The sequence below is a fragment of the Cynoglossus semilaevis genome, chromosome 14, assembly GCF_000523025.1.
Source record: "Cynoglossus semilaevis isolate Cse_v1.0 chromosome 14, Cse_v1.0, whole genome shotgun sequence".
Taxonomy (NCBI): domain Eukaryota; kingdom Metazoa; phylum Chordata; class Actinopteri; order Pleuronectiformes; family Cynoglossidae; genus Cynoglossus; species Cynoglossus semilaevis.
In genome coordinates this window covers 3,324,808-3,339,208 of record NC_024320.1, presented here as the reverse complement: position 1 = coordinate 3,339,208, position 14,401 = coordinate 3,324,808, and the positions used below count along the sequence as shown (strand labels likewise).

At 41.5% G+C, this 14,401-nt stretch overlaps 1 protein-coding gene across 2 annotated transcripts in view; it reads left to right on the top strand.

Annotated features, from left to right (window-relative positions):
- The window catches only part of ptpa (protein phosphatase 2 phosphatase activator), a 17,940-nt gene that overhangs the window by 2,023 nt on the left and 1,516 nt on the right, over positions 1-14,401 (top strand). For both annotated transcript variants that reach the window (XM_008324453.3, XM_008324452.3), the window contains exons 3-9: positions 900-986; positions 1,505-1,630; positions 1,716-1,833; positions 3,408-3,507; positions 3,604-3,728; positions 4,269-4,369; positions 10,744-10,851. In XM_008324453.3, coding sequence (XP_008322675.1) covers positions 900-986; positions 1,505-1,630; positions 1,716-1,833; positions 3,408-3,507; positions 3,604-3,728; positions 4,269-4,369; positions 10,744-10,851 — 765 coding nt within the window. The remainder of the gene's footprint in view (positions 1-899; positions 987-1,504; positions 1,631-1,715; positions 1,834-3,407; positions 3,508-3,603; positions 3,729-4,268; positions 4,370-10,743; positions 10,852-14,401) is intronic.

Here is a 14,401-nt window from a genome sequence, read left to right as displayed (position 1 = left end):
GAGTGTTTGTGTGTATTTCTGTAGTCCATCATAGCAAAAACTAAAGCACTGAATTGGTCAAACTGTTAAATCTTCACGTTTAGGACCAGAGTATTCACAACCGAAACTTTTTGTGAGCACCCCTGTGTGTCTTGAGCCATTTTCAACCCCCTCGTTTTACATGTACAATCCTGCTGTTATTATACTCTAATTTACTGCCAAACTTAGAGTTACAGATAGCTTAACTGCTTGATTGTGATTCTCAAACATTTTAACACCTTTTACCTGCAGCTACAGACTCTAAGTATTATATGCTAGGCCTTCAAGAACAAATACAAAGGTAAACAAGAAAATGTATTCCTCATAAAAGTTATTAGACTATATACCAAAGAACTCTGTACAGTACTCTGTACTGTATTGCATTACAACTGGTACGAGTGTTCACGTCTGAAACCAGACACACACATGCATGTGCACATCAGATAATCAGGAGTCAGAGCCCCTTTGTACCACTAGGGGGAGCCCAAGTACCACCAGTGGTACATGTACCGTAGTTTGAAAACCAATTCTTTATGGCTATTATAATATTTCGTATGATATTTAAAAAAAAAAAAAATTAACAGTTAGACTTCATGCAATTCTTTTGTTAACAATGACTCGTCACTCCCCCACTCCGCCCTTTTACCCATCCCGTTGTTTTTTCATTTCTTGTAAACACCCAGCGACCAGTGCACACACACACACACACACACCAAGGCATATTATCAGCCACTGGGTCCCCTAGACCCAAAGGAAAACGGGTGGGTTAAGAGATTATAAATGCTGATGAAGCTGTGTGTTACACTAAACATCTCTATTATCCACGATTCTTTAATGATTATTTTTTTTGACTGTGACTAAAGAATTGCGCTTTTCCACAGGCATATGCTGACTACATGGGCTTCATCATGGCCCTGAATGAGAGTGTGAAGAGAAAGAAGCTGACATGTGACTATCACGTGTCTGAGGTGTGTATGGTCTTCCCATCAGAAGCCTTTCAAGGGCTCCTTTCTTTGCATGTTAGTCAAAAAGTCCCAAGAACAATGGAATAAAAGAGGAGATGAAAATATGTGTTGTTATCTCCCATAACAAATTCCACAGAGATCAGATGCCTGACTTTCCTCCATGTTACACATAAGTTTAGGTTTGGTTAGGAAGCAGCAGCAGCTGCTGTCCATCTGTTCAAAGCTGTTATAATGTGACTTCAGAGTTGGTCATCATCAAGTTTGATTGAACAGAATTACTCAAACTTATGGACTTTGGTGTTGAAGAGTTACTGTTTCACAACGGTGACACAAATGTGACAGAAACAAGAAAACAAAGGTTAAAACTTTGAGAGTTTTCCTCTTCTTTTAAATCAAACATTTGATCTTTTTCAGTGTTACAATGATATTGATGTGATTACTTCTTAGTTATTTTATGGCATTCGACAGCTTGTTGTTTTACCTGTTGCGTCCGTGTTGCTGAATCGCTCATCTTGCCACAGACAGTGGAGAAGCTACTCAAACTCTTGGCGACCCTAGAGCGGTGGATTGACGAGACGCCTCCTATCGATCAGCCGTCACGCTTCGGTAATAAAGCCTACAGAACCTGGTACAGCAAACTAGATCAGGTCAGTATACACACACTTTCTGAAACTCACCCACTGATGACTCCTGTTAAGGCAGCTGGTCTTACATTTGTCTGTGTGTGAGCAGGAAGCAGAGGCCCTGGTCTCAGCGGTGCTCCCTGCTGACAAAGGTGCAGCATCTGCAGAAATAGCGGTTTATCTTAAAGAGTCTGTGGGAAACTCCACCAGGATAGACTACGGAACAGGTAACACCTTCTACTGCTCTTCCACTGTAACTCTCTCCAAAATATGTTTATTTAGGCTGCATTGATTCATCAGGAAACTCAGAAGTCGGCTGACATGATTTAAAAATATTTAATTTTACATCAAAACTCTTTTAAACTAAAACTATTAAAATGAGCAGGATCTCACAATGTAAAAATAGCCGATGGCCAACTGGAGATCTTAGATCTCACAATGTAAAAATAGCCGATGGTCAACTGGAGATCTTTTGATAGTGGTAGTGAAGTTTTATGCAGATGCACTGCATTTTAACTCATGTATTTAGTTCATGTATCTAATTCAGGTCAAACCAGTTTCTGTTGGAAACCAAAAAGTTAAAGCCCAAATACAGTGTAAACAAACAACTAAAAACCAGCAAGGAACAGTAAGGGATAAAACTGGTAACAAAATAGACAAAACGATAAATAATACAATAATATAAAATGACTTGAGCTAAAGATGACAAACTCAAGATTGACCTCAAATGTAGAAAACAATAGCAAAATATCTACAAATAAGCCAGAGCTGTATCTTCATTATGTTCATTAACGGTTTGGATTTGAGCCAATGAGATGATTGCTGTTAAAATGGTTTAAAAGTCCTCACTGTGACAGGAAGAAATGGTAGAATTGAACAGAGGGATGGTGTTGTAGAAGTGAATGGAAATGTTACTGTAAGTACCGTACGAGAGTTTGTTATAGCTGGGTTTTTTTTTTCATCATTACTGGGGCACAGTGGCTCTGTGCTCGTTCTGAACAGCTCCAGGACCACGGCTCCATCAGTGCAGAGGAACGTCTCTGTGTGGAGTCTCAAAAACCCGGGGTTTCTTGCTGAAGTGTGACCTTGACTGATTTTAATTGGGGGTTATTTGAGCAGCAGCAGCTGCTCCCAGTACTGTGTATCGCCACGTGTTCCTGTACTGCACAGAGTGGCCTACTTTCACACTCCTGATTTCACCTCTACTTCAAAAGGTTGTTCATTCAAAAAGATTTAAAAAAAAAAACACAGCCATTGTTGTTTCCGGAAAGAGTCGGAGTTATTCTGTCCCAGATGTACCATTACTACGTGCGTGTAGGTGCTGTGGATCTACTTATGGAGATATATATTTTTGGAGGGAAATACTATTGTTTCCCCCCCCCCAAAATGATGCGTGTCTTCCATTCTTTTCCTGGAGACGATGTTGTGTAGTATCGTTCACATACACCCATAAAAAGACAAGCAAGAAGAAGACAGCAGACTTCAGTCTGAGCAGGAACATTACCACCACGTCCTCCACCATTTTCCATTACCATAGAAACACATACCAACCCAGAAATAAACTCACCACTGCCCCCCAATGGATGCATTCTTTAACAATCATGCTCAAAATGAGGCACACCTGGTACAACGTGGCCAGTAATGTCTGAACTGGACGTAGCTATTAAAGCATGTGAAGGGAGAATAAATAAGGAATAGAATCCAATCTGATTAGAGTCAGGGCATATTTATTGAAGTTAAGGTAAGTGAAGTGCTAAGAAAATATAAAAACATTTGTTTGTGTGTTTGTGTGTGTACTCAGGTCACGAAGCTGCCTTCGCTGCGTTCCTCTGCTGCCTCTGTAAGGTGGGAGCTCTCACAGTGGAGGATCAGCTGGCCATGGTCTTTAAGGTGTTTGACAGGTGAACCTCAGCTGCTAGATGTTTCCATCCGGTCTTTTGTTCCACCAAACTGTTGTTTGTCAGGAACCACTCTCCTGTCCTCGCCTGTTGTTACAGATATCTGGAAGTGATGAGGAAGCTGCAGAAAACCTACAGGATGGAACCTGCCGGTAGTCAGGGTGTGTGGGGACTGGACGACTTCCAGTTCTTGCCCTTCATATGGGGCAGCTCGCAGTTAGTAGGTAAGAAGCATTGATGGGATTAACGAGAGATCTCAGATGATTAGGCATCAAAGGTGTGAGGTTTTACATAATACAAACTGTGGTTCAAATCAACCATTGAAGTTTATGATCTATTGTAATAATAATGTTTGTGGAGGAAATGTCGGACTGATAATACAAACTGTGGTTCAAATCAACCACTGAAGTTTATGATCTATTGTGGAGGAAATGTCGCTAACATGAGCGGTTGTTGATAACTATATGTATTTGGTGTTTTTTTTTTTCTACGGGCTTGACTAGAATTCTAACTCCAAACTAAATCTTGAACCTCTAAATGCCTTCTTGCAAAGGGACATGGACAGAGTATCCCGCCAAAAATAGTCATTCCTTAAAGAAATGTCCCATCAATCATAGCTGCACAGGGATAACACGCACATAAGCACACACACGCACACAAACATACATATTCACGTGTCTTGCAAGCGTCGCCTCTTTTAATCTAAAGGTAAACAGTGACATCTTGTGGTAAGCACACTGACTTGCATCTCCATCTCCCTTCAGATCACCCGACGCTGGAGCCGCGGCACTTTGTGGATGAGAGGGCGGTGAACGAGCACCACCATGACTACATGTTTCTGGAGTGCATTAAGTTCATCAATGAGGTTGGAAATATTCATTAATAATCTGACTATTTCAAACCAAATATAATGGTTTTCTATTCATTCTATTTTTTCTATTCTACACAAAAAGACTACAATAATACAATACAGTAACATGTTACTGTGAGGAAAGGCAAAAAAGAGATTTTTAACCTTTCTGGCTCCAAGAACAGTATTTTATTTCCACATAGTCCTATTTACAGAATCAGGAAAATAGATTGGGAACCTTTAGTCCTAAGACATTTGCTGTTGTTTTCATGTATGATTGTGTTTATTTACAGAAGAGTTGAAGAATTATTTTGACGTTGACTTTGTCTCATCACATCTTTATTATTTAAAAAAAATAATTTTACGGTCTCATCACATCTTTATTATTTAAAAATTTTTTACATTTTTTTCCCAACATTGAGGACGTCCGTCCAAACACTGCTGAGAACAGTTTTCTTCACCTACAGTCAATACTGTATGTCCTGTTGTAGTTTGACCCCAGAATAGGGATTTTTTCTTTTCCTGCTCAGGAACAGGAAGACAGAGGGGAAAAGGTGAAACGGATTCTGTGGGTCATAGCCAGAGCAGGAACGCCGTGCTTTGTTTTTGGGAGGAAAAGGAGGGGAGGAAAGTGGGGTGGGGGACGTTGGTGGAGCGGCAACATCCTTTTCCTTCTTCCCACTCACATGAACCTCCTCCTTTTTCCTCCTCCTCCTGTCCTCCTGTTTGACCCCTCTGTCTCTCGCTCTAGTCCACACACTGATGGACAGACACTGTTTGAAGGTCGTCCACACAGTCTCCATCATTTCCATTGTTGCTCAACCTTTCTCCCCCTTCGTTCTCTCCTCCAGTGTGTCTCCTTTACTGGAACTGTTTTAGTGAAGTGATCCTGGGACGTATCAGCACGATAAACGTCCTGTGATTTGTTCAGGGCGGAGACTTTTGATGCTTGATGAGCTCATTATAGCCTTTTATAAAATAACTTTTTATAATCTTTTTCATTATAGCCTTTTATAAAATAACTTTTTTTTTTTCTTTTTTGTGATTTTTTTTTTTTTTTTTTTTTTTTTTTTTTTTTACTACTTTTAAAAATCTAAACAGGAAACCGGAAGTGTATTATTTTTTGTGCGAAGTTCTCACAGTGGATGAGAGACTGCGGAAATGCTTCTTGGCTCCTGACCACAAAAACTATTTTTAAAAACACATTCAGGATAATTAGGCAGAGGTTCTTCATCTTTAAATGTAAAGTTTGTGTAATGTATGTCATTTTTCAAGCATTTAGGAAAACAGAAACGCCTGCAGGTTTTTAAGTCTCAGGACTTTGCAACAGTAGTAACAATAGTACCTGGGTCACTAAAATTTACATCATAATAAAATAAATAAATTCCATTCCGTTTTAAATAATGTTAAGAATTTTATTATTTAAAAAAAAACGTTTCAGACCTATAAACATGCAACATTATGACCTACTTCACATATGAAGTCGGGGGACAGCGCTTGGTGCTGAAATAAATATCCAGTGTTTGTGGTCAATTCTTGATATGAGAAAGACTCTGAAAGGATAGAACAGACTCGCTTCGATAAGAATAATAGAATCAGATCAGAATAGAATTATTACATAGCTCTTAGATAACGTAACAGTAGTACTTGCTTAAAGTGAAAAGTCTTAGGAGGAGGAGGTTTGTCGTTGGCCATACGTTGGACTGTGCTGCATTCACTTTCTGTCGTTTATGTTGTTTTTTTGGGGAACTTTTTGCCCTTCATTATGGCTTGCAGGCATGAGTCAAACTCTTCTGATGTTTTTATGTCCTAGTTTATGATGTTAGCATTGTGTTAGCTTACATGAGTAACATAGGTACACTGTGTGAGTTCTGCCTTACGACGAAATCTTAGTTACGTTGCTATGTAGGAATGGAACGCCGACGTAAGTCGAGCAGCCCGCGTATTTATTAATTTATTATATTATTGGATTGAAGGAGCCTTAACAGCATGTTCAGTTCATCATAGGATTCATTACTGCCATGCAGGAAATACAGTATAATATCAGGCATAAAGTACCAAATCACTATGTCAGGTCATGTTATCACCATGGCGACCCCAGATAAACGAACGAGCTGAGAGTGATTCTTTCACATGATAAGTTCACAGATTCTTTCTTCACAATGTAAATGTAAAAGAAATGACTTATTGACAGTTCTGTAGTCTATACAGGTTTATTTGGGGTTTTTTTGGCTTGAAAAAACATTTGGCCCCAGTTAAACTTAAATGATGACTCCTCCTGTAGACTCTACCAAACAAGATGTGTTTGGGTGTTTTTGTCTGTTGTAAGTTGGCATCCAACCAAACTTGGTATCGTGATTCTCAGTATTCTCAGTATTCTCAGAGGTTTGACGTTCTTCGGATCTTCTCCGTCCTGGTTTGGTGACGCCATCACTCCAGGTCTGAAGGTCCTGTTCTAATCTGCTCTTAATGTGTCCTCAAATCTACTCTCACAGAAACTACACTCAGAGGTGCTGTGAGGACGCATGCGTCCACATTCCTGAGCATGAATGAACACAATCTGTCCTTAGGACGCCTAAAGGCTCCGCCTCCTCTCAGTTGACGTCCTCTGACTTACTCTGACCTACACTTCTCAGAGCTCATGTGTTGATCTGTTCAGAGCCTCCAGCATAATACAAACACTGGCGGTCACATGATTTGTTCCTTCTTTTTTTTCGCTCGGAGGTAAAGTCTCAGAGCTCTATTTTACTCTCTCTGTGTACACACGAAGACTCCCACACAAAGACAATGGCGCAGCTATTCTTGAGAAAAACATGTATTTTTTTTGGTCTTGTGAACAGACGTGATGTCAGTGTGTTTTCGATCCAAGCACAGGTGAAGCCAGATTACGTATCATGTTGATGGGAGACTTAGCCGGGATGTAGTTGGCAGCCAGGTGCGAAGAGTCAGACTTGTTGCTGTTTACATGTGATTGGATCATCCAGGACAGATGTTAACGCTAGGTCTGAATCACAGACATCAGGCCAGATATTGTGCAGTGGAAGGAAGCAGTGAAACCACTGCTGGACTCAGTGAGTTACAGTATGTGGTACAGTATTGGTTGGCTATGGAATGCTGTTTAAAATAATTTAAATAAAATAAGCCAAAACTGTCAACAATATAAATTAGTCAGTTGGTTATAATGTGTCAAACAGATGGATGGACATCAGTCTTTACCAGATCTTGTACCAGTGTTTGGTGGACCGGATTAGAAAGCCCAACAGGCCGTACCTGGCCCTCGGGTCAGACTTTGCCCTGGTCTGCAACAGGCAAAGAAATATAATGAGCACAATAACGGAGATGATGACGTGGCAGTGATATGTATTTATACAAACTACCTATCAAAACAAAGAGGGAGAAATGCAAAACGCCTGACGTAGCTGTTACCAGTAGGAACAGTTGGTAAATACGTAGGGATCCTGTGTGTTTTAGAGAGCTGACGGGTAAAAAAATCACACTCAGGAGCAGTAGTGTGCGAGTCCGTGAGTCATCTTGCATTGGGCATCATTTACTTCATTTAAAGAGAATCCATTTATTTTCATTTTCTTTCTTTCTTTAAAGATAAGTCTGCAATTAATCCTTTTTTAAAATAATACCCCATCAGACTCCGATACAGTGGTTCCTCGTTTATCGCGGTAGATAGGGTCCAAGGCCTGCATGTATCCGTAGTAGTAGAACCGGCTCTTTTTTGTGAGGCTGCAAAAACATTGTGATCGGCAGTTAGTCGAAGAGTAGCTTGTAGGCAGTCACGGCGTCGTCAATTTTGTTGCAAAACTGGACCGATCGATCCATATCGTCGTCCCATTCCTGTGACATCTCTTGCAGATCCAAATCTGGGATAGAGTATATTTAATATATATAGTTTTCAAAAACCCGCAAAGTCGTGAATCTGCGAAAAGATGAACTGCGAAATAGCGAGGGACTACTGTACTAATAGGATAACATCTAAAATGTGTTTTATTTTTTAGGTTTTCTGAGCCTCAACAGTCACTCGATAGCAGTATAAACAGGATGTAGTACTGTCAAGATGACTTGATGTTTGCAATCCTGGCCACTAGGGGCCAAGTGGTCCACGAGATAAAAGGGGTTGGGGACCGCTGCTTTAGACGTGAGGTTCATCTGAGAGAGGTTCAGATAGAATGGGTTTTTTCCCGGCTAGGTTGCTTTGCTGTTAGCAAGTAAGATAACCAGGCTTGTTGGTTAACAAATAATATACAGAAGCATTGGAAAAGTAACTGGTTTTATGTAGTTCACCCCAACCAGAAAATGTACTTCCATCGCAGCTTGTCTCTGGTCAGTCCATTCTTGCCTCCTGTAAAGGAGAAGCGAACCTTTTGTGTCCTGCCCACAGCTAAAGCTGGTATAGCTGTTCTGGTGGGGACACTGTTTCAAGCACTTCTATTGTGCAGACACTGTCCATGTGGTCACATTTTGCATTTTTTATTTTTTTAGTCTTAATTTCATATCGGGCTTGGAATTAGAGGAGGGTTTAGATTAAGATTAGACAAACGTTACGTTAGGTTAAAGCCCAAGTTAGATTTGTTCATAGGTTCTATTGTCTGAAGAGGGATGTAGTCAGCAACTGCCGGCGTTGTCAGTGGCCCCTGCTCTGAGGGCTGACTTTGGGTGGGATCATGACTGCCATCTACAGGAAAGCCAGTGAAAAAACAGTTCTGAGCCACGCGACATAAAAGGCTCAAACCAACGGGATCTGGTTCTGGTTTATTAAAATAATCGTTCGCACTTATTGTCTTTATTCTAACACAAAGAGCTCGAGTTTGATTTCCACCTCCATGCCGTTCCCTCTCCTGTTGACTGTTCCTCCGACTGCCCTTAAAGTACTTTCTTGCGCTGCACACACTGACACGCACATACGGATACTTTGACTGCTGTGCTTTTTTTAATTCTCACACAAGGCTCTAGTGTGCGTGTGTTGTGTGTGCGTGCGTCGTCCCGAACATGAGTCACTTCCTTCACCACATGCTGCTGTGAATCACTCCTTCCTCCAGGGACTACGGTCTGTCTCCTCCCCCTTTTCCTCCCTCCGCCATGCCCTTCCCCCATGTGTTCTCATGTGAGGCCCTGGAAAGTGTCTCCAGCTCTGAGTTGTATGTGTGTCTGTGTGTGTGTGTGTGTGTGTGTGTGAGTGAGTGTGTGGGAGGGGGTTGGAGGGGATAAGAAGGAGGAGGAGGGCTGCGGGGGAGGCTGGTGGACGGGGGGATGGAAAAAAAAAAGGAGAGGGTTGTTAGATTGATGCCCCAGGGTCTGGGTTTGAGTTCCAATGCCTCCTGGGAGAAAATGGTGGGAAAAAAAGTCGCTCGTCCTGCCTTAGTTCATGCGCGCAGACACTCAAACATTTGTTTTTATCAGTCTCCGTTCTTCAGCGTTTGTTTGAATCCCAGTCTGGACGCGAACACACTCTCTCTGCTAATTCTAGCCTTTTGTTCCAACTGTTGTCGATTATTCCAGGAAGCGAGAGGAATCGATGTAAAAGGAGAGAAATGTAAACATCGTCTGCTTTCACCGTTGTTATGAGAGGCAAAAAGCTGATGGGGAATTGCCGAACCGTACATTTGCATATATTTATATATATATATATTTACATACATATGTATACGGTTAGCAGGCATTAGGACCAAACGGCTCTGGTAACAACTAAATGCACTGGTTGTTGCTGCTTTAAAGTGATATTTCTGGTTGTGTCAGTTACGGACACATGGTCGGAGCTGACTGTGCAGTGAGAGCATTCTGTGCCGGGAATCAGCCTGAGTCACGGAGGCTCAGGCTGACTGACAACATGGCTGCCAGCACAGGCACAATGAAGCAAAAACAACGTTTTAGGCCTGGACGCAGTGAAAATGTGTCTGCAGCTTTAGTTCACTGACAGTGTTCTCGTACAGGGACGTGTGTGTTGCTCTGTGAACCACTCACCCTCCTATAACGGAGTCCGTCGAGAAAATCACTTATTTAACATAATGGAAAACAGCAGTTGTTGATCCACTGCTGCCTTTATCGCAACGTTCAGATGTGTTTTTTAAGGTCATTGGTTGTTGGAGTCTTTTGTTCAGACTGATGTCATCGACACAAACTCACAAACAAGGGCGACAGTCAACCGGCACACCACAGTGTTTTGTGGGTTAGAAACAATACTTTTGTTTGTTAACACCGGTATAGGTGAGTGGGTGGTGAACTAACCTGAATTTCTTCCTAGAAAAGCCTGACTATCAGCGGGAAACCTGTTCTTGGGGTTTTTTTATTTTGAATTGACTGAAGCTTGGAAATCCCGAAATATGAACTGAATGTTTTGGCGTTGCACCTTTAAATGAAGTCTCCTCTTTTCACTTTTGCAGATGAAGACCGGTCCGTTCGCTGAACACTCCAATCAGCTGTGGAACATCAGTGCCGTTCCGTCTTGGGCCAAAGTGAACCAGGGCCTGATTCGAATGTACAAAGCTGAGGTAATACCTTCTACCGACCTGAAGGGGGCTAACAACACCAGGTGTTCCCTTTTTCAGGGCGGACAATTCTGACTTCTGAGGTTGAATTGAACATTTTTATAACATTTTTTCTGATGAATCTGATTTCCCTCGCAAATGTCGCAATGCATAGCCTTCAAGCTAGTTTATGTAGGAATTCTATATTAGTGTTGGTAAACACGAGGCCACAGTGGTTGGTGCTAGTGCCTTACAGGAAGTTCACCAGCGGTAACTGATGGTCTCCCTGTATGTGGGCTGTGTGTTTTCTCCGGTTGCTTCAGTTTCGTCTCACAGTCCAAACACATGCAGATTAGCTTAACTGTTCACACCAAACTGACCACAGGTGTGAATGCTAGTGTGAATGCTAGTGTGAATGCTAGTTTGTCTCTACATGTGACTGTGTGATGGACTGGATAACTATCCAGGGTGTAACCATGCCCTCCCTTGACCAAAGCTGGGACTGACCAAACATGGTGTTACGTGTTTATCCCCTCTGTCTCCTCCTGGGGGTGCTATAATATTTTTCTTATTTCGATTTATTCAAATTCTTGGTCAAAATCTGTTTCTGAGCCTAAAACAAAGAAGTGAAACTTAAACATTTGAAATGATTTATTCAAATTCTTGGTCAAAATCTGTTTCTGAGCCTAAAACAAAGAAGTGAAACTTAAGCATTTGAAATAATAATGTGAATAATTTCTCACTAGAGAATGATGTACATAAGTGTCGACGGTTTGTCACAGCAGGACATTCTTCTACGTAGTGTGCATTGATATGTTAGGCTCTACACCCCAACAGTGTTTAGTCTCATGTTATTACAGAATGAAAATATCCAAACTCTTATATTAAAACTGCTTTCAGTATGGCTTTATTTAGAGATTCATAAATTAAAATACCTCTCTTGAATAATTTACCAAACTGGCAACACACTGTGTCCGTTTGTACTGGTAAACATGAGCACCAAAGGAAAAAAGAGAAAATATCAGCAGAGGGCAGCATATGCAGATAAACAGATAAAATACTGCTATGCTTTTATAGTAGTATATTCCAAATGAATTTTCTGTTGATTTTTTTTTAATGAAATTCCCCTTTTCTCTACTTTATTTTCCATAGTTTCTAAGATTTTTTTTTAATTTTTTGTATATTTTTCCTCTTAGTATTATAAAAACAAACTACATTAAAAATACGAAAAGAAAACCATATCTTAATTATAAAAACCGTTTTCCATATTTTAGGTGACATTTAAAACCATCAGTCTTTACTGCTGAATGCCAGCTGTGACAAACGGCCAGAACTAGGCCGGCATCGAGTCGCAGCGAGGCAGGAAAGGGTTAACTGAGACGGAGATAAAATGGAATTGTGTGTGTGTGTGTGTGTGTCTGTGTGTGCGTTTGTGTGTGTGTGAGGCGGTTAGGAGGGAGGGGTTGGCGGGGGGAATGTCTAAGCTCGTTCTTTCCCCGCCTGCATGCCCACATCCTGTGTTTTCCAGAGCAGCCTGTGAGTCTTCCCAAAGAGCTGAGGGGCCAAGCTGTCTGCCTCAACCCCCCCCCCCCCCTCCCTCTTCTCCCTCTCTCCCCCATCGCTCCCTGCCTCCCTCCCTTTGCCGTTCCCTTCATTAAATCCTCCCCCCTCCCCTTCCCTCTCTCTCTGGTGCTCTCTCCCTCTCCCTCTCTCTCTCTGTCCCGACCTTCCTCTGAGCCTGGAGCAACCATCAGCAGACTCGCATTCCTCTCTCCCTTTTCCTGGCCCCACTCGCTGTTCGAGGCTGAGGGCTGTAGCGAGCACCGGCCGCTGCTCCGTGTCCCAGACTTCAGTCTGAGAAAAGGACACAAAAACACAGAGTGAGAGAAAACCAATCTTAGCTGCTTTTGAAGTTTGTTTTCAGTGCTGCCGTAAACAAACATCGGCCGCATTTAGAAAACTCCGTGTTTGTTCTGTAGCAACAATAAAACACCCGTTGCTGTTCTGGTTGTGTTAAACTTCTAGTGTCCCGACAGTGATTTCACTCGTTTCAGCTGATTCACTACATTTCTAAAAAAAAAAAAAAAAAAAAAAAAAAGAGAGAGAGAGAAAAAAAAGGTCAACATGTTAAGACCTGAATCTGAGTCCAGCTCAGTGAATGTGTCTGTTTGTGTTGTTGCTAAAGACAAAGAGGAGAATGAATGGAGAGTAGAGGAGACTTCAACCCAGGTCTCTGTAGAAACATCTTGGATTTTCAGCTGTTCAATTTCTTTCTTTTAACATTTTTTTTAAAATAGTATTCTTACATAAGGGACCTTTTTTTAAAACAGTAAATTTCTTAATTTTTTTATTTCCACTTACAAGAGTTACATACATGTGAGCAGAAATGCTTCAGACTTTGCGCTAACGACTGTAGAAAAATCTTCAATTTAAACTGTTTATTTATTTTAAAAATAAATCCCAAAAATCAGATCATTTGGAAAACACTCCTGTAAAAAAAAAATGTTCGGTTTTAGGGTAAATGTTTTAGCTTTAGAAATACACGCTTGACACATTTTGACTTTATATACATTCATTCAAAGCCAAACTGGACGACACACTACATCCTTCACAGCTTTAATCTACAAGTCACAGACAAGTCCTGTCAACCAAATAACAAGGTACAGTACCAAGCCCGTCGGGCTGTAAAAGGGTTACTAGCTTTAACATTTTCTCACCTTAGAGATAACTTCCCTACAGCTAACTAATAAACCACAAGGACATCATTTTCATCAGTATGTCCTTGTGCAGTAGACCAGGTGACCATCCTAGTCTGCTCAACGGTGTATGCAAACGCACTGACCGACAGAACTGTGCACAACTCACCTCCAGTGTTCCTCCAGTGCACTGTCCCAACCCCCACCACAGACACCCACAGCCCCACCCCTGCTCTGCTCCCCAAAAAACTGGGTCCGTGTCAGTCGGCACAAAGAGCCTCTCCGGGCTCAGTGGTGACCAGGGGAAGTCGGTCAAAGTGAAAGGTCGACAGGAAGCTTTAAGGTCAGCGCTGTCCCTAGGTCAAGGTTTAATCTTTGGACAGAGCGCTGAAGATTTTAGCATCGTGTTTGTTGTTCTATCGGAAGATAAAGAGTCAAACAGACCAGACATACAGTTAAGGAACAAAACATTCATTTTTATTAATCCACATTTTTCATCAGTTACAAACTCACAGTACAACTAGAGCAATTATGTTCAACCTTTGAAGACTTTTTGGTCTCTGAACCGTGTTGTCTGGTTTATTACCAGGACTATTGTAGCTAACTTTGGCTCTGGTGTCTGAACCAAGACTGTGGTAGCTAATGTTAGCTCTGAAGTCTGAACTAGAAATATTGTGGCTAATGTTAGCTCTGGAGTCTGAATCACGACTGTTGGAGCTAACATTAGCTCTTTAGTCTGTACCAGGACTGTTGTAGCAAAGGTTAGCTCTGGTGTCTGTACCAGGACTGTTGTAGCTAACGTTAACACTGGTGTCTGTACCAGGACTATTGTCGCTAACGTTAGCTCTGGTGTCTGTACCAGGACTGTTGTAGCTAAC